The sequence below is a fragment of the Anomalospiza imberbis genome, chromosome 5 (assembly GCF_031753505.1).
Source record: "Anomalospiza imberbis isolate Cuckoo-Finch-1a 21T00152 chromosome 5, ASM3175350v1, whole genome shotgun sequence".
NCBI lineage: Eukaryota > Metazoa > Chordata > Aves > Passeriformes > Viduidae > Anomalospiza > Anomalospiza imberbis.
The window spans coordinates 62,647,100-62,666,635 of NC_089685.1; the positions used below are offsets into that span (position 1 = coordinate 62,647,100).

Here is a 19,536-nt window from a genome sequence, read left to right on the forward strand (position 1 = left end):
TGTCTATCTAGACAGGTTCCTAGGCAAAGGGGGAGCTGAACACTGAAGTTGAATGTGTACTTTTCTTAAAGTACTGAAGTAAGATCCTTTTCCTAAGGGTTTTCTTTAGTGCACAAGTGATGAGAGGAAGGTGCTAAAATTTAAAAGAAATTGAAAGAGGAAGGGCAGTTTTGACATGGCCTTTGTGAGCTGTGCCGGGAAGGGCTCCCCATCCTGCTAAAATAGTTGATTAAATACTTACATTTTTCTGAGGCTGGCATTTCAGATTTGAGCCCATGATATATAATTTTTGCACTTTTTTTTTTTTTTTTTTTTTTTGGTAAAGCTGTGCTGTTTTCCACTGAGTCCAGGTGAAGAGTAACCTGAAGGTTTTACCCTGGCCACTCTTAGCCATGTGGCGGACAATCATGACCGAGATCGGACATTTTGTGTTACAGTAGCTTCTGCACTAATAGTGCCTGGGGGAGCTACCCCTCAATGTTTCCTTTTCCCGCTGCCTTTGCAGAGGAGCTGGAAAAACAGCTCCACTGAAATGCACGGGGGCATTTGTCACCAGCAGCACCAAACTCGTGTTCTCTCCGCACAATAGCCTGGAAAACACTACGAGCGACTCCTGCCTTTCCAGGTGCTTCTCTTTTAGGTAGGGCTTGTTCCTTTTTGTAGGAGATGGTTTTGCATGCGCCTGTTTTACACGCAGAACTTGTACTATACATTGCATTACACTGCTGACAGTTTGTTTTACACGCAGAACTTGTACTATACATTGCATTACACTGCTGACAGTTTGTTTTACACGCAGAACTTGTACTATACATTGCATTACACTGCTGACAGTTTGTTTTACACGCAGAACTTGTACTATACATTGCATTACACTGTTTAGTTTGTTTTACACGCAGAACTTGTACTATACATTGCATTACACTGTTTACAGTTTGTTTTACACGCAGAACTTGTACTATACATTGCATTACACTGCTGACAGTTTGTTTTACACGCAGAACTTGTACTATACATTGCATTACACTGCTGACAGTTTGTTTTACACGCAGAACTTATACTATACATTGCATTACACTGTTTACAGTTTGTTTTACACGCAGAACTTGTACTATACATTGCATTACACTGCTGACAGTTTGTTTTACACGCAGAACTTGTACTATACATTGCATTACACTGCTGACAGTTTGTTTTACACGCAGAACTTGTACTATACATTGCATTACACTGTTTACAGTTTGTTTTACACGCAGAACTTGTACTATACATTGCATTACACTGTTTAGTTTGTTTTACACGCAGAACTTGTACTATACATTGCATTACACTGTTGACTGTTTTACACGCAGAACTTGTACTATACATTGCATTACACTGTTTAGTTTGTTTTACACGCAGAACTTGTACTATACATTGCATTACACTGCTGACAGTTTGTTTTACACGCAGAACTTGTACTATACATTGCATTACACTGCTGACAGTTTGTTTTACACGCAGAACTTGTACTATACATTGCATTACACTGCTGACAGTTTGTTTTACACGCGGAACTTGTATTACGCATCCCATTACACTGTTTAGAGTTTGTATTTTATGCCGCGAAGCCGAATAAACCGGTTTGATTCGTAGCCCGTGCGCTGTTAATGGAGCCGTGCAGCCCCCTGGCTGTCTGCAGGGCCTGGCCATTCCCGCCCAGCCCGGTTCTCCCCTTATCGGGAGGCGGCCCGGGCGCTCTCCCGCTCCGTCCCCCGGGGGCACCGAGAAACGCCCCCAGAGCCGGGGGCGCGGTCTCGCCCCGCGCATGCGCCGTGCCGACACCGCAGCCTTGCACAAGCCTCGCGAGATCCTAGGTGACGCCTGGGCTGGGCCGGGGCTCGGGGCACCGGGACGATGGCAGCGGCAGCCGGGCGGCTCCTGGCGGCCACCCTGGCTCGCTCGGGGCGTGCGGGCTGGGGCGAGCCGGGCCGGACCCCGGCCGTGCCGCTGGTGCCCTCCCGGGGCGCCACCGTCACCCGCAGCGGCGCCATTTTGCCCAAGCCGGTTAAGGTGAGTGAGGGGCGAGCGGGCGGGGGCGGCAGCAACGGGCGGCAGCGGTGGCCAATGGGTGCAGGCGCAGCTGGTGTGGGCGGGGCGGTAGGGTGAGTGACAGTGCCTGGGACCAATGGGCGGGGAGCTGCGGGCGGGGATGCGGAAGCGCTCGGCAGCGGGAGGGAGACGGGAGCGGCCCCCCGAGCGTGCGGAGCTCGTGTCCCCCGCGTCCCCCCGAGCGTGCGGGGCTCGTGTCCCCCGCGTCCCCCCGAGCGTGCGGGGTTCGTGTCCCCCGCGTCCCCCCGAGCGTGCGGGGCTCGTGTCCCCCGCGTCCCCCCGAGCGAGGCAGCGCCGCCACCTAAGGGGGAGAGCAGTACCCGCCTCCGCACCGCCCTTTGTCACCGGCGACCGCCATCCCCTCCCTAAGCCTCGGCTGTTCCCTGCCCCGGGCTGCCCACTCGCTGGTGCGGGAGTGTTTGTAACACTGTACTGCGGTAACGAAGCGCGGTGCGCTGACCGGGGCTTGGCACTAGGGAGGCAGATCATTCTGCGGGCCGCTGACCGGGGCTTGGCACTAGGGACGCAGATCATTCTGCGGGCCGCTGACCGGGGCTTGGCACTAGGGACGCAGATCATTCTGCGGGCCGCTGACCGGGCCCTCCGCGTGCCTGTGGAGCCGAGAGTGCGCCAGTTCGGCCAACGTGCGACTTGCTTGGATGTAAAGATCCGCTTTTTACAATCGACTCCTTGCAGACGCCCTTCGGCCTCCTCAGAGTGTTCAGCGTCGTGATCCCTTTCCTGTATGTTGGTACTCAGATCAGTAAGAACTTTGCAGCCTTACTTGAAGAACATGATATCTTTGTCCCAGAGGATGACGATGACGATGATTAAAGGGTACGTCATTAACTACTCCAGCAATCTAATTATTTCTGCTTCCCGTTTGGCTTAGGGCAGGGAGGAGAATCTCACAGAAGGAAATACAGCCAGCAACAGCTTAAAAGATATACTTGCAGTTTAACACATGGTCATGGATATGCCTTTGGCTATGAACTTTTTTGTTTTGTACCAGAGTAGGCCAGACTGGTATCTGTGCAATCTCCACGCCATGCATTTCTTAGAGACTGGAAAAAGTGATGGTGTTTTAGATCTTGCCAGCTGAATCAGAAATAAAATGTAGTCAATGAGGGTCTATACTGCAGACAACAGAGAGACTTCAGTGCTCCTGTGTTACACATCCAAAGAAGGACGACAGAGCTGCTCAGGGGTCTGAAGCACACATGTTATGAGTGGCTGCGGGAGCTAGGGCTGTTTAGCCTGGTGAAAAGAAAGCTCAGGGGAGAGCTTATCACTCTCTACAACTACCTGAAAGGAGGCTGCAGCCAGGTAGGGTTCAGTCTCTTTACCCACTTAACAAGCAACAGGACAAGAGCAAATAGCCTCGGGCTGTGCTAGGGGAGGTTTAGACTGGGTATTAGGAAACATTTCTTCAGGGAAAGGGTTGTCCAACATTGCAGCAGGCTGCCCAGGGAAGTGGTGGAGTCACACGCCCTGGAGGTATTAAAACGAGGTGCAGATGAGGCACTTCAGGACATGGTTTAGCGGTGGTGGACGTGGCAGTACTGGGTTAACAATTGGGACTCCATGAACTTGAAGGTCTTTTCCAAGCTAAATGATTCCATGATTTTGTTCTACTTGTTTACCTGTTTAAAAGTCTTCTCCTAACTCAAAGAATGACTCTTTTAAAACAGAATCATGTACTGTCTGAAATTCTGATATAGGTGAACAATTTAAGAGCATTCTGGAACCCATCAGAACAAACTGTCTGCTCGGTGTTACAACACTGATCTCTGGAGTAGTTGAACCATTCAGACTCATTGCAGAAAGGAAGAATGGAAATAATTCACCTTTATCTGCACTGTGCTACACTTTCTACCATCTTCTATTATTCTGTTTAGCTTGTTCTTGTGTAAAGATTTGAGTTTGGGTGTTATTTGATTTTTTATAGAACAAAGAAACTGTTTGAGAGAAGTTGTTGTAAATAATGTAGATTTATAGTCAGTTTGGTGGATGTATTCCAGTTGATAAGGGGTTTTCCAGCATGCACTATGCAGCTAAAAGCCAAGACTTAAAAGATTGCAAAGTCTGCACTGGCCTGTTGGAAACTCCCTTTATGTAAACCCCATCTTGTGTAGTTTTGGGAGGAGGATGCAGACCGCAGCTCATAGTGTATCTGTAACAGCTTGTTTTTCTATTTGCAGCACTGGAACAGAGGAACAGAAGGGAGAAAGCCATTGACAAAACAATGGTTCCAACATCTGTCACCTGTGTTTTGTCCTTCCTAAAGGGGACAGGGGGCTTTGTATCCCCTTTTGCCAGTGAGTGTCCTGCACATCTCTGTATGCTGCAAATCTGTAGATCAGGGTTGAAGGAAGTGCTTGACAGGCCCTGTGTCCTTGCACACACATGCTCACCTCATCAAAGACTGCTTGGGATGCTTTTAATTAGCAACATGGGAAACAATTAAAGAGATTGACATGTGCAACTTTGGTCCTCTGGGTTTTTTTTTTCTGTCTTAACCTTTCTATCTCTGTATGTCTGTTCCAGTAGGGAGGCTCTCCTCATGTTTATTTTCTCTTTTGAGTCCTTTCAGTAACTCAGTACTGATCTACAGGACATGTGGAATCCTTGGGGAAGCAGCAGCCCCGCAACACAGCCCTGTTAAAGAGTGGAGTGCACACTGACAATAGCACTGTTCAACAACCTAGCAGCTGTATCTGATGGGCACTGTGGCCTTAACTTCACCTCACTGAAGATGAAAGACAGTATTATCATCAAAGAGTTAAAACTCTGAGCGGCTTTGGTAAAAGATTGAGATCACAAGTTGCAAATGAATTTGCTCATGTGCTTTATAGCATTTAATCTGAACACTGGCTCCAAGTATCTAATATTTCCTAGGTAGTTCAGTATTTCCTTCTGAAAGGAAGTAAATAAATTCTGAAATAAGTAAGTAATTTGTGAAGTAAGTAAATTCTGAAATACCCTAAGGTATTTGTTTTCTTCACTGTATGAACTTCAACTCCTTTTTTCATAAAAGTATTTGCTATTGCACTTAAATCCTTGTATCATAGACTTAAAAGTTCTTCTTTGCTGTTATGGCACAGGAAGAGTATCTTTAGTCAGCAGACCAGCTGTTTTCTCAAAATGAAACCTTGAGAGGGTGGTCAGTTATTTCTTATTCTTAAGCCAGCACTGCCCCAGTGTCTCATGGTTTCTGGTCGCTAGATCTGGCCTCCTGAGTGCTCACTTCTTCCTTCCTTATTGGTGTTGCTGTTGAATAGGGAGCAGTGTATAGTTCCAGCAGCACATTCGTTCTCTTAGTCTTTGGCACAGCTTTTAAGGTTTGCTCAATAACTCTCTAGCTTGGCTACTGAGAGAAAAAGGAGCCTGTAATCTGAGTAACCCCAAGAGCTGTAGCTAAAGGCAGCTGTCAGGTTCTTGAATCACTTGGTATCTGAGGTGGCCCCTCCTTGCCCAAAGCCACCTGAGAAAGCAGTTGTTCCAGTTTATCTGCTCTTGGGAGCCAAACATGTACTTCTGTTTTATATGCTACCAAAATCCTTTTCACCGCTTTGTCCCACAGTCCCTCCTGGGCCCCTCCTGACTTCGTCAACCCTGTCCTTAAAAACATGCCAACCCTGGAGCCCCGAGGTACCTATGTACACATCCCTGAGGAGTGCTGTGTTACAGCCTCATGGAGAAGAAAGCCCCAGTACTTAGAGGATAAAAAGATGTTTATTTAGGCTGGGAAAAAAAGAAGCTTGAGCATACTACAAACATCCAGTGCTGGTCACATCTGGAAGAGCTCCAGCACTGAGTTACTTGCTGAAAACCTGTTATCTGGTGGAAGAATAAATTGTCCTTATCCCTCTCAAAAGGGAAATAATTATTCCTGATTCAGTGGATGAGGTGATGGTAGGACACCATCTCGTGCTAGGTTTCAGAAGCTCTTACAGAGCCTTCCTATTCTAGAAAACAGTACAAACCCCCTTTTTACAGATAATTTCATTTTACAGCAGAGAAATGGACTCTGCTGATGTTTTAATGCACAAGGATTTATTTGCCTACTGGATTTTATATTTTCTCTGTGAGAAATGAAGGAGACTAATAAAAAACACAAGGCCAGCAAAGTCACAGGATGAAATTGCAAGACACTGCATGAATACACATGTCCCTCAAGCACAAGAATATTTCTGTGAGTACAGTGGCTTTTCTGAAGGGCTACCCTTTACCTCACAGAGCTAACATCTACAGATGGGGCCATAAGCACAAAGACCCACAGACAGGCTGTGCTGTGGTTATTCAGCAGATACCCCAGGGCAAGTGATGGGATAAATGCCATCCACTGAAAATACACACTGGCAAAACTAGGAAATTACAGCTCTTCAAACAGATTATCACTTGCACATGCTCTGGATTCACCTAGTCATTAGGCTTCCAAGATACTAGAGAATCTCTTGGTACGGATTTTTTTTTAATATTGTATAGAACTTTATTTGTAATATAAGGCAGGAAGACATAGTCAGTTTCTCAGGGATTGTGGCCCGCATAGAATTTGGACAGAAAGTCTTTAGGTTGCGGGGTTTCCGTCTCGTGGAAGTACCTCATGATGTGAGTCCTCTGCTTCCAGACATGAATGGTTTCTTGAAGCTCCATTTTTCCCTGCACACACACAAAAGAATTTTAGACTAGTTGGCAGTTAGAGCCCAAGTCTAATCATGCAGTACTGTGAAATGATTCAAAACTTATTTGAATGAACTTTAAAACACCTCCGAAAATAATAGCTGCATCAACAGTTCTGTACTCCTAGAGCCTGCATGCATCACCTGCACTGTGACACAAATATACTGTTCCTGCCTTGGGACTTATGTGGATTTCTCTGCAGCACAGCTTCCCAGCCCTGTGAAACAGGCAACGGACTCTGTCCCCCTCTTAAAACCTACTTTGTTTCTCTCCTGACCAGCACCTCCCATAAAATTCTACACAACATTGCTAACTTTCGAGCACCTCTACTGAACTTGGGTAAACAGCAACACTTTAGCTGTAAAATAACTGCTGCCAAGTGCTTTGCACCAGTATCACTGCCACCGAGACGTGCAAATTCGTCACTATTTCATCCTTTTGTACCGGTTTTATAGGATGGTAGCACAGAGCAAAATGAGACTGCCTGGAATTGTCACCGGCCATACTATCTAGGATTCTGTTTCCGTATTTTTTCATCATGTAAAGACAGAGTAATTGTCTTGAAATGCAAGAAACTAAACAGGTGAGCATGGCAGTCCTTGGTTGGAAGCTTTCTAATGCATTAGAACTGCAGAGATCAGTTACTGTTGCTCAGACACCTCTTGAAGCCTGCTGTGCTGATGATTGCTTTGAAGCAGACAGGTCTCTCAGGCCTGTAACACCACCAGACGTGTTACAGATTTGGAGTGTTCTGCCACCCAAAACCAGCTTCCCACCAAGTATTGACACTGCAATATATGTTTCAGAATCAGTGAAGAAAACCATTTTCCAATCCAATGAAGTACAGTAGAGGGTAGAAAGTTTGTTTTTAATAGTAAACTAGTGAGCAGCGCCTATTTTCCCTTTGATTGCTGTTGTTAAAAAGAAGACAAGCAAGCAAGGAACAAAAATAAGGAACAAACTTAGTATTTTAATTGCCGCTGTGCTTGACATACACTTGCTGAATTCTAAAGCCACCTGATCCCTTATCAGCAGGTTTGCTGACACAGATATTACCAATCCCACTGCAAGAGACAACCGCTCCAGAGACAAGCTGGTAAAAGTTGTCCCTCTCCTCCATCACACTCACCACCAATCATCCACATTCTCTGCAGCTTCAACAAATCAGAAGTAACTGTGTGTACCTTAATAACCAGCATGTCTATCACGCGTGGATCCGTAACGTGGGCGTTCTTCATGAACATCTCCCGCACCTTGTTCCGCCCCTGCTTCACCGTGATGTCCAGCTGGTACAGGTGCACTAAGAGAAACACAACACCTACTGCGGTCATCCACGTCGCTCTGCACTTGTTCCACCGGCAACGTGCAACTCAACCCGAAAAATCGCTACGCTGTCACTCGTTCACGCGATGCCCGCCGGCTTCACCAATGTCATTAAGGCCGTTCCGACCTTGAGCCCTGGCGGCAGGCCCCGCCATCCCTCACCCACCCGTGTTGGGCACCTCGCGGTACCAGGCCCGGTACAGCTCCCTGACGCGCCGCTTCGCCTCGCCCAGGTCCCGGCTGAAGATCGGCTTCACGGCGGCCGACACCACTGCCTTGCCCGCCACCGCCATCTTGATGCCGCCGCCACCTTCCCCGCCGCCCGCGGGAACGCCCAGGGCACGGCAACTTCCCCTATTGGCCGGCTGAGCTGCCACTCCAGCCTCCCGGGCCGGCCGCCTCCCACCCGATTGGTCGGAAGAAACGCCAATCACCCAATCACCGCGCTGCAAGGGTGGAGCGGCTGCTGGGCGGGCCCCGCCCCCGAAGGGCCCCGCCCCCTGCGGCCGTTGGCCCTCAGAGCGCGCTGCGCCCTCAGGCCGGGGCGGCGGCCGGGGTCGGAGCGAGCCCTTTGTTCCCCGTGCTCCCGAAAGGCCGCGGGCGGCCGCTGATCGGTCGCAGAACTGGATTTTCTCTCGGTACACTCCTGCATGCTAGAAAAGACACTCTCTACTCTAGCTATACCCACGTTTTTATCCAGATACACGAGTGCCGGGACCTCTCCAAAGTTAAGTTCTCTCTAAACACACTTGGGTATGTGCTGGCCCCTATAAATCCGCACACATGCAGGTCGGTATCATTGAACGGACCAGAGGAGTAACACTGAAATGATCCTGAAAGACTCAGGTGCTGGGTGGGAGGAGAGACATCTCAGGTGAGTAGCAGGAGCACAGCAGGACTGAGGCAACCACAAACAGGAGGGGGGAGAAAGAAGGTTTCACATCACTTTTATTCTTTCAAGTTATTTTGTAGTCGAAAAGCATAAATGTGAAAATGTGTAGTTCCTGATGAAGTTCGAATCTTAATTATGTTAATAAGTGTTTGCATAATTCAATAGCTTTCATAGCTTCCAAAATTACTATTACATAAAATTACTACTGCACACGTGCACTCAATTTCAGATATTTTCTTTTTTTTTTAGTGTTGGTTATACATAGGAGCTCCTTCGTGCTACTGTCTCTTTAGATGTGGTAAAGGAACTAATGCTAATTTAAACATCAACATACCTTTGCATCTTGCAAAACAATTTGTCAGGAATATTGCAGGAAGAAAGAGAAAGGTAGCTCTGAAATCTATGGCCATACAGTTTCAAACAGTGTAACTCCATCCCTTTGAGAATTCCAAACCTGCCGAAGAGGTGACTTTATGTAATGCCAAAAATAAAAAAAAAGTTTTAATTAGAAGAGATAGTAAATCTAAACACCAGGATTTCTCTTTAAATGTATTTATCGACATTTCTGTATTTCACAAATGACCTTCTTCTGTGGCTGAAACACCATATGGATTATTTATGTACTCCTTGGTATTTACTCCTACTGGAGGCATAGTGTGACATAAGGGTTATCAGGATTAAAACTTACTTTCTTTGATGCTATAAATTAAGACAATGCAGTATTTGTTCAACCTACAGAAGTGTGTAATAAACAGGAAGGAATGAAGGGGACATGTATGTCTTGGACAGTAAGATTTTCCAGAAGTACTACTCTGAAACTACATTTTAATGTCACCTTGCTGTTGAAGCTGAAGCTCTCTTGTTTGATTCAAGAACCACAACTAGAATTAAGCTCAAAAAGATATTGCCCTAGATCCTTACTTTACACGGATGTAAAGACTTGAGATCGAACGTGGCATGATCCTGCCTAGACCTGTAATGTTTCTGACAGAGTTTGGGGGGGTGGTGATCTGTGAGAGAAAGGAGAGTGGTGTGTACCTATCTTGGGAGAGCTCGCAACAGGTATGGGTGTGGAGACCTCGTGAGTGCAAAGTGACCGTCCACCCGCGGCCTGGGCTGGTCCTCAGGGAGCACGAAAGTGAATTTCTGCAGGAGAGTGGTGAAGAAGAGAAAGAGCTCCATCCTGGCCAGCTGTTCTCCTGGACAGGCACGGCGACCTGCAAGAGAGGGAAGAGGAAGTGTCTGCCAAAGAGGGCAATAATCGATGCTGGAATTGCCGCGGGGTGGGGGGAGCAGATCACCCTCCTGCTGTGCTTCTGACTTGCAGCTGGATCCTCCCCTCAGATTTACCTGCTGAGAAGGGCAGGAAGGCCTCTGGTTTCACAAACTGCCCCTTTGCATCCAGGAAGTGTTCGGGGTAAAACTCGTTTGGTTTCTCCCAGATTGTTTCATCCTTCAGCACGGAAGACAAGTTGGTGATGACTGTCGTCCCCTGCACTCCCCCACAAGAGGAAACAACTTAGTGAGAACAGCAGCATTATCTTGGCACAGTGGGACAGTGCTGGTCCCTCTTTAGACCGTGTCTGCCAACTAATAGCACCCATTTCCACTTCTGCATCTTATTTGAAGCAGAGGTAAAGCAGGGCCCTTTTCCAATGGCAGACGGTGCTTGCTCTACACTCCGAAGCATCTGAACTTTCGCAATTTATAGCCTTACAAAGGCTGTTGCATGCAAGCGCCAATTTCACGGTTACACAGTGGAAACAGCCTCTGCTTCTCAGATCCTCCTGGACTTGTTTTATAGCTGCAGAGAAAAAGCTGACTGACAGACTTCAAAGCCCAGCTCTCGCAGGGACCATGGAAAATGGCAAAGCTTTCCTTTTTCACATGTCAAGGTTTTAAACCAGAGGAGATACCTACCACACAGCTACAAAAAACAAACAAACAAACAAATAAAAAAAAAAAAAAAAAAAACAACAACAAAAAAAAAAAAAAAAAAACAAAAACAAAAAAACAACAAAACAAAAAACCCCACAACTTAAAAAAAAAATTCCCAGGCTTGAATTCTGCCACTCCTGCCAGGATAGCTGCTTGTCACAGCGAAACTGGTCTGAATGCCAATGGCATTTGGGTAGCTTCAGAGGCTAGAATTTAACTACTACCATCTCAGGAAAGACAGTAAGCTGGTGTTGAGTGCCTCCAGAAAGCCTGTTAGGCTTCTAACTGGCAGTGAATATCACAGCTCATCAAGAGGAAAGGAAACCTTTGCACTGAGCTGCCACTGCATTGCGTTCCCATACAACACGTGTAAGCCCAGAACACAGATATGACCATCTGCCTGAATTTAACATTTCAAAATGTCCTATTTTAGTGCTCAACAGTGACTGTAATGGGGGCTGGAAGTGCAACACTGCAGGGTTAGATGGGATCATCCCCACCCCATGCCTGGCATCTGCAAAAGGAGAGGCTGCTGTATAACTTATCTGGTCACAGTCACCTTGGGAATGAAGAAGCCTTGCAACTCTGTGTCCCGGTACGTCATGTGAGGTAGCCCAACAGGAACAATGTCCCCATAGCGTTGCACTTCATGGATCACAGCATTAGTGTAAGGCATGCTAGCTTGGTCCTTCATGGTGGGGGGTCTCTCTCTGCCAATCACTCTATCTATCTCTGCCTGGACCTTACCTGAAAGCAGAAGAGATAAAGAATTAGAAGATCCTTAGAGAACCAGAAGCGGCTGGTACAAGCTGAAAGAAGACTGGCTGCATGAGATTGTAGGCACTGTGTGAGAACAGGACAAGTAGAGACAGAAAAAGAAACCAGACAGGAAGGCCTTTTTCAATTGACAGGTAACTCTGTATAACTGTTCTTTGCTCATAGCATTTTTAATAAAGGCCTTGCCACTTGACACGCTACCTTACCCCCCCTTCTCTGCAGCTTGAAGGGTACCTGGTCAAGCAGCATTAGAGAATTTAAACCAACCAGTATCTATTCCAAATAGTGGAAGAGGGTACACTGACCACAGCCAATCCCCAGGTGAAGCCCTCAAAATGAAGGTAAGAGCGAACCTGCCCTTCAAACTCCAATCTTTTTATCATGGCTACCCCCTCCAGCTGTTTGGGACGTGTTTCTCCTGTTTTTCTGCTAGACTGGCAATCACCAAAGCTGTTCCTCTTTGCGAAATCCTTGTGGAAAAATGAGCCTTGAAGGGAAGAGGCTACACTTCTGTAAGTAAGTTTCTGACTTACTCTGTATTTCTGGGTGGAGAAGCATATACAGTAATGCCCAGCGGAGAGTGGTGGAGGTGGTCTCAGAGCCAGCTGTAAACAAGTCCATGGTCACCATACGAAGGTTGCTGTAGTGGAAACCATTCTCTTCAGCTGCCTTACCCTGTGGAGAGCAAAAAAGTGGGTGATTTGAGCTGGGGTATTTGCTGGGCAAGAAGACCACTGCCCGGAGAAGTGCTGAGAAGCACTAGATCCATCTTTTAGCATGTGTTCCTGTTTTTAATTGCAAGAGTAGAGCACAGCACAAGCAACAGTCTGAGCATGACTGATTTACTTTGTAACCCTGTTATGTCCTGTATTTGAAGGTCCTCAACCACCTCCAATATACGCAGAGAAGAATGCTACTCCTGCCTTCAGGAGAGAAGTAAACACCTTTTGCTTTCAGCTCAGACAGACAGCAGGTCTTTGCCACTCACTGTAACATCTTCCCTCAAACAGTTACCCAGGTTTGATCAGATGATAAAAGCCACAGAGAGGAGGCTGCATTGATGTGGCAAATGAAAAATTAGCATGATTTTAAGGAGATTATTTCTAGCTGTGAATTACAGATTCTCTCTATTCCTGCCATGGTACTTTCTTACTATTGAATTAAAAAAAAAAAAATCAGGGTTATCAGGTTAAAGGATTATTGCTGCCTATTAAGTCTGCAACACCATTTTCAGCAAAACTGGTCTCTCATCCAAATGCTAATTGAGCTCAAATTTGTTAGCATATGAGATATGGCAAACTCTCTGCATGAGTTTGTCTGCTTGTCTTTTCTAATCCTCTTTATACGTCCTTTTCCTAGGGATTAGCTTCTGTTAAGTTATTCTGTATATTTAGATGCTGTTGTAATATGGATAGCAATTAATAATGCATTTAAGACTCAACTGTTATTCTAGTAAAAGATCTCAGAGAAGGGAGTTTGGGACTGACCTGACCAAAGTTAATTCAGTTATCAGACTGGCTTATCAGGTGATGTTAGTGAACAGAAGAGAGATGTGACAAGAGGCAGCACCCACCCCTAGGCTGTACTGCTCACTGCAGAGTAGTGGGTCACGTTGCTCTGCCCATGGGCTGGAGTTGCCTGACCCCCACAGCATGGCAGGGTTTGTCATACAGAGCAGCAGTCCAGGCTGAGGACTTGGATGGTGGAAGTAATTTGCAAGCAGAATTTGCTAATATTGCTCATCTAGCACTTGAAATTTAGTGAATCCATGTGCAGAAACATATGGCAGTTGGATGGGCTGACCCAAGAATCTTTGATTTTATACTGTGTGCCTGACTGAATTCAAGGAAAGACTCCTTTTAATTTCAGTGAAGTTCAGATTTAGCCTTCCTCTGATATCTAGCAAACTAGTTCTTAGCGAGCAATTCAAAAATATATATCCCAAAGGAGACACTAGTTTCAAATCATAACTTGGTTTAAAGGCAGGCTGCGGATGGGGCAATGACACCAAAAAGTCAATCTGTTGCTCCAGTTTTGTGACTGATTTTGAGGCATCAGCCATTGAGGCACTGACATTACACAGAATCTTGCATGCCGACTTCTTCCCTGGTGCAAACTTAGGACATTTAGTGAATTCTCAATCATTGCCTTTTAAAAGCCTTCATATTTTTGTAGGCTGAAAAGAAGGAAGTTCCTAGATTCTGAAGGAAATGTAAAAGCTGAAAATGGAAACAAGAACATCAGCAGATAATATGGTGTCTCAAGACAACAAAAGAGGTTACGACATGAAGAATACCTTTCTTCTCAAGATACAAAGTGGAATGAAAAAGTAGGAAATTAGATGGTAAGAGGTTTTGTGCAGATCTAGGAGGAAAGTCAGCTTCACAAGCTTGAGCAGGCAAAGAAATTACTTCTGACCCTGGAGGGTCTGCTAGTGTCACCCTACCTTCTCCATTTCCTTTAAAAACACATCTGTGATATCTCGGGTGTAAGCAGGGTCCCAGGTCTTCATATGCTTATCTAAGACCACATCTATGAAGTCCATTAACTCCTTTTGTGCTCGAAAGATTTTCTGTGGCACTCCAGGGATGCGCACCAAAATGGGCACCACGTTAAGAAGCTGGGGTGTGAGAATCAGAGAGAGTGAGAGAAGATATTACATGATGCAAAAAAAGAAAAATGGGGAAAACACAATTCTCTCAAGCAATAGAGGGCAGATTCTTACAGCTTGTGGTTTACCTGAGGCAGGAATCCAGTTTCTTCATTCAAGGATTTTTGAAATAACTGTGACAGCTTCTTGAATGTCTCATCACCATAGTCAAAACGGTCTCCAAAGACAATGTTGCAGATCATGTTGCAGACAGCATTATTTATGAGAACATGTATATCAAAAGATTTACCTGAAAATGGAAATGGAGACCAAGCCATGAAGCTCAGCAATACCAAACTGCTGGACTTCATCTGTAAACAATGAGAATACTCAAATGTCACCTTGATGACACCAGGAGAAAAAGCCCCCAGAGCATCACACTAGGAAGTGAAGATCATCTCATTCTTACTAATATTTAGTTGCTCTATGTTTAAAGAAGAAATCTCCCAAGAAAAACTGAGCTGCAGGGTTTTTCTGTGACTTGACTGGTAATGCTTTGTTCTGTGTCTCGACGACAGGCTGTGAACTCTCAGCTGCACTTTTATTGCATGTGATAATATCAATATGTTCCACTAAACTTCATAAAGTAGAGTTACTGAGCTCTGGGAGTAATTCTATTTTACCTCTCTATTTCTAATTTCCTATTTGTTTACTGTTTCAAAGGGATTAGTGTTACGGCAGCCCCACTTTGTAAAGCCAAATTGGCTCCAAGGAGGGCACATAGACTAGAAACACTGCATCTGTATGAGAAGAGAGCACTGCATGCAGACAGGAGTGGCTGTAGTATTACTTCTCTCTGCATCACTGTATTGCCTTCTTCTGTCATGTCCCCATCCCTGTGGATGTCACAAACCTTCTTCAGACTTGATTTCAGAACAAAGAAATCCAGCTTCCTCTACCACTCGCTCTTCCAGGGATTTCTTTCCCATCCCAAAGTTCCTCAGTGTAGAGAGCGTGAATCTCCTTAGCTCCTTCCAGACGTGCCCGTATCTTGCTACAACAATCCCTGGAATTGTGGATGAGCAAGAAATGTCAGATATCTCACTTGTACATCAAGTGAATTTTGCTAGAGAACAGCAGTCATGAGTCTGGAGGTACAGGTCTGTATGGATAGATTAAACAGCCTGACCTTATGCAGCTTGTTCAGTCAGCAATTCTGAAATGGATCACTGCACCTTCTAATGCCTGTGCATGGCTGGCAAAGGTGCAGGGGGATTCAATGGGAGCAACAAGGGCTGCTAAGGATTCAGCAAACCATTCAGCATTGTTCCACCAGCTTGTGCCACCACACAGGAGTTGAGGTTGTAATGTGGGCAGGATGCAGGAAAATACTCTATCTTGAATGAAAGTCCCCATATTTTTTTGTAACTACATACATGTAACATTTTGCATAAGCATTTTGTCTTACATAAGCACCATAAGCACTAATTTGTGGGTGTTTGGAGCTGGCAGAAAAGTTGTACCACTTACGGTGTCCTTACACAGCTGAAGAAGTGTGTGCTTGCTGGAGCTATACTACAACCACTAAAGGCAGCCCCCATTTAATCAAATCCAAGTTTGTTGCTACCAGAGAGTGCCAGACATACAAGGAGGTTGACCAGGGGGACACACAAAGGCGTACCACACTGAGAAAATCTTGCCTCTACCCAATCCTTCTCATGCTAGTGCCATCAAGGAATGTCCATTTTCATGGGACTTGCCTTCAGAATTCTTTCCATAGCCCATGTGCTCGTATATTGGAAAGTGCGGCCGGTCAGCAAAGTCCTCTGATTTGTGGACCAGGGCTTCCTTCACTGTTTCATACCCATTCAGCACTACCAGGTTGGTCCAGCAGTTCTGGAGACTGAAGATGTTTCCAAACTTCTTCTGGAGCTGCCAAGATAAAAAATCATGTTCCTGAAAATGAGCTGAGTGCAACATCAGAAATATCACCATATCCTTCCTTAGGGCATTTACTACTGAGTGAACTTAGAGGTACTTTTATTCAGGGATCTTCAGCTGATCTTTGATCTTGATCTTTGCAGTGCAACAACTCCAAACAGTGCCAAGCAGCAGCTGTAGCAGGGATCAATGCCCCTTAGGTGGAAAAATTTAGAATACGCCTATCCTGGCCAAACTGTTGTCATGAACATTGTGTAACTACTTTTAATTTTGTCAAGAACCTTTTTTGGGATTTTTAAAGACTGCATGCTCGATAATGAATTATTTCCTAATGTTTCTATTTATTTTGATCTGAAAGACTAAGTAAGTTCTGAATTAGTCTACTTCTGCTGAAGGAAATAATAAAGTGATATGTAATTTCTATTAAAAGATGCATTTGTACCTAAAGATCTACCCAGAGCCAGGTTTCCAGAAACATGGTTGGGAAAGGCAATTCTACACTGGAGTTTCAGGTCAACTTTCTCCCCAAAAGGAGTGTACACATCTAGTATGACTGGTAACTGGCACACACCCTACATCTGCTGTGATCTGTAAGACTCATAAAGCTGAATCAGGATGGCTGCACAGGTAATCCTGTCAGCCATACACTCACCATGGGAGCTGGCCATGGAGCAAAGACTTCTCCAGGTAGACAAACCCTTTAACGGGACATGGACTCCTGGGAAGGCATGTCAAAGCTCCCCTGTTAGTCAGGAACACTGAGCAAAGCCCAGAAGCACATTGTTTAAAGACAGTGCAATAGTAGCAATACCCCACAGGTTTTTTGACTTTTATTTCAAGTCCTTTTTTTTGTTTTGTTTTGTTTAAAACATAAGATTTTTTTATTTCTGCACTGTAGCATTGCAAAGAATTGAACTACTTAATACTGTATTTGCAGTAGGGTTGAAAAGGGAATTAGTACTTCACTGGCACTAGAATTACATAATTAAAAATGATTACTGGTCAAGATTGTGGTTAGCATGATCCTGATGTGATATGATTTGAAAATGGTAAGCTTTTGGACTACATGCAAGCAAATAATACAAATGCTGTATTTAGTTTCTCTACTTGGCAGGTTTTGGACAGGCAGCTGAACAGCACTGTCCTAGAAAAGAGTCTTTTAGAGTTTGCAAGCTGAAGCACAAAACACCCTGGTTTATCTGCTGCAGGCTGTGAAAGCCCTGCCTTCCCTTTGAGAAAAGCTATGGCCAGATTTTGAATAGGAAAGCTACTGAGATTTTGGGCATTGCTGCAGGGGCAAATTCCACAAGCTGGTCTCTTTAACTGAAACTGTCACATGCCTGCAGGCATGCTTCAGTAACTCGCAGGGAAGCCTGCCATTCCTGCAGCCACATTCCCAGCCCACAGATATTTGTTTGTCTTCCCTTGTTTGTACAACCCCCTGCTCCTTTGCCTCCAAGCCTGCCCAGATGTCAGGCTGGAGCCAGCTCTACAGCAGCACCTTTCACTGGGGGCACAGCAGTGATCTCTCCCTGAGCTCATCCAGAGAAGGGGAGATAGAGGTTGGGAAGTGTTGGTGCGTGATTCTCTCTTTGTCTGGGCAGGCAAGGTCAGTGTCCTTGAGCAGTGACTTGCTTCATCTTGGACTTTGGAGAGAGCATTGCCCCTCAGCTTTGTGCAAAGGTAGTGATACTGAAGTTGGCCAAAAATAAACTTTCTAACATAATTTGAAGTATTGTTAAGCAAGTATGCATTATTGTAGCACTGGACTCCTCTTATAGAATGAGTGTAATGAAATACCCTTTACAACCGGGTATTTATTCCACCATGATCATACATATTTATTGCAGCGTGCTTCCCAGCTACTACATAAACATCACTTTTCCTAGGACTTACCTGCATGCATCTGCCTCCTACTGGAAGTCCTTTCATGGACCTAGAGGGTCACTGAAAGGTGTCTCTAGGAGTCATACTCGCTGAGTGCTTCAGTATTACATGTGACCTTTCCTTGAACTTTTTCTTTGGTCATGTGCTCGTTTCTTGTAACATAACTTGCCAAAACACCCGCTATATTCCTCATTATCTGTTTATCTAGTTTCTAGCTTTACCATCCTGTGTGCATACTTTTACATTCTTTTATCTTTTTTTTTTTTTTTTTTTGCTAGTTAGTCTTAAAGCTCTATCTAGCAACTTCAGGGGAAACAGAAATTGCTGTTCTCTGTGTTATGTATCTGTAGCTGATGCCAGGGTGTGACCCACCCCTCCTGGGCCCACGGTGGATTGTATGTGGAGTGTTTTGTTCAGGGGCTGCCACTCACCTGGCCGAAGGAGTGGTGGGGGTTGTGGAAGTCAATGGAGAACATGGTCCCAATGAATGGCAGCGAGGCTGGGCCTGGTGGGTAACGGCTCCACTTCTTTCTGCGCTTCATGAAGTCCAGCAGTAAAGTAAACACTGTAAGAAAAACTCCCAGTATAGAGATGTTGGTCCAGATGGATGACAGCTGGGACCCCAGCCACAGGAGCAATGCCATTTTGTAGCCTGTCTACTCCTTCCTCTTTTGACCCAAGACTGTCACTGCCACCTTTTGCCTTTCCTCTTCTCCTCTCTCTCACTTTCTTGCCCTGACAGCTGCCCCCTTCTCCTTGCTTCCTCCTTTTCCCCACACTGCCTTTTTCTGCTCCTCCTCTCTCCCTGCACTGGCTGGCTTTTGATTGTGAAACTTGGTTCTATCTATAAACTCCTCCTCTGCTCGGTTCAGCCTTAGGGGAGTGGTGACGAGGGTCATCCCTCCTCCTCCCCCTCTTCTTCCTCCAAGGCGGGAGCTCAGAGACCTCTGTTGCTGCTAAAAGGGGCAGCTGGTGCTAACAATGCCCTCAGTGGGGCAGGGCTGGGTGAGCCCTGGGTGTTTGGGTGCCTTCTTTCACAGGAAGGCAAAGTTCACAAGCAACCAGTCTTGCTGCATTCTCATGGGGCGATTTGGAAAAAGGTTGATTAAATGTGTGTCACCTTCTTGTTAGTACAGGCAAGTCAAGGAAGAAGCAGCTCCTAAACACAGATCATATAGGTTTATGTTTGCAGGCTAAGGATAGGTTCTGTTGGAAGTTGAGGAAGTTCAGGTTAGCTCAAACATTCCCTCACAGAAAGCACTTGCTACAGAATTTAGCTTAAAACAGTCCCCTAAAATTTTAAAAATAATTAGTATTTCTAGAATTAAAAATTTTTATCAAACTCCAAGTGTCAGTCAGCACAATGATCTCAGCTTTTGTAGAACACAGCTCAGCTATAAGGAAGAAGTCACAT

General features: G+C 45.5%; 3 protein-coding genes across 3 annotated transcripts; 1 reads left to right on the plus strand and 2 right to left on the minus strand.

The window, feature by feature from the left end:
- The first annotated feature begins 1,837 nt into the window (after positions 1-1,837).
- Positions 1,838-4,576, plus strand: SMDT1 (single-pass membrane protein with aspartate rich tail 1). Its single transcript, XM_068191430.1, has 3 exons — positions 1,838-2,052; positions 2,788-2,928; positions 4,293-4,576. The coding sequence occupies exons 1-2, from the start codon at positions 1,897-1,899 to the stop codon at positions 2,923-2,925; spliced, it is 294 nt and encodes a 97-aa protein (XP_068047531.1). The 5' UTR covers positions 1,838-1,896; the 3' UTR covers positions 2,926-2,928; positions 4,293-4,576.
- Positions 4,577-5,807: 1,231 nt separating this feature from the next.
- Positions 5,808-8,431, minus strand: NDUFA6 (NADH:ubiquinone oxidoreductase subunit A6). Its single transcript, XM_068191428.1, has 3 exons — positions 8,264-8,431; positions 7,959-8,074; positions 5,808-6,753 (listed from the first exon to the last, which is right to left on the minus strand). Exons 1-3 carry the CDS (start codon positions 8,388-8,390, stop codon positions 6,622-6,624), a joined length of 375 nt encoding a protein of 124 aa, XP_068047529.1. The 5' UTR covers positions 8,391-8,431; the 3' UTR covers positions 5,808-6,621.
- Positions 8,432-9,992: 1,561 nt separating this feature from the next.
- Positions 9,993-18,962, minus strand: CYP2D6 (cytochrome P450 family 2 subfamily D member 6). The gene is made up of 9 exons (XM_068191433.1): positions 18,554-18,962; positions 16,055-16,226; positions 15,208-15,360; positions 14,444-14,604; positions 14,151-14,324; positions 12,238-12,379; positions 11,487-11,674; positions 10,340-10,481; positions 9,993-10,206 (listed from the first exon to the last, which is right to left on the minus strand). The coding sequence occupies exons 1-9, from the start codon at positions 18,764-18,766 to the stop codon at positions 10,028-10,030; spliced, it is 1,524 nt and encodes a 507-aa protein (XP_068047534.1). The 5' UTR covers positions 18,767-18,962; the 3' UTR covers positions 9,993-10,027.
- Positions 18,963-19,536: the final 574 nt, after the last annotated feature.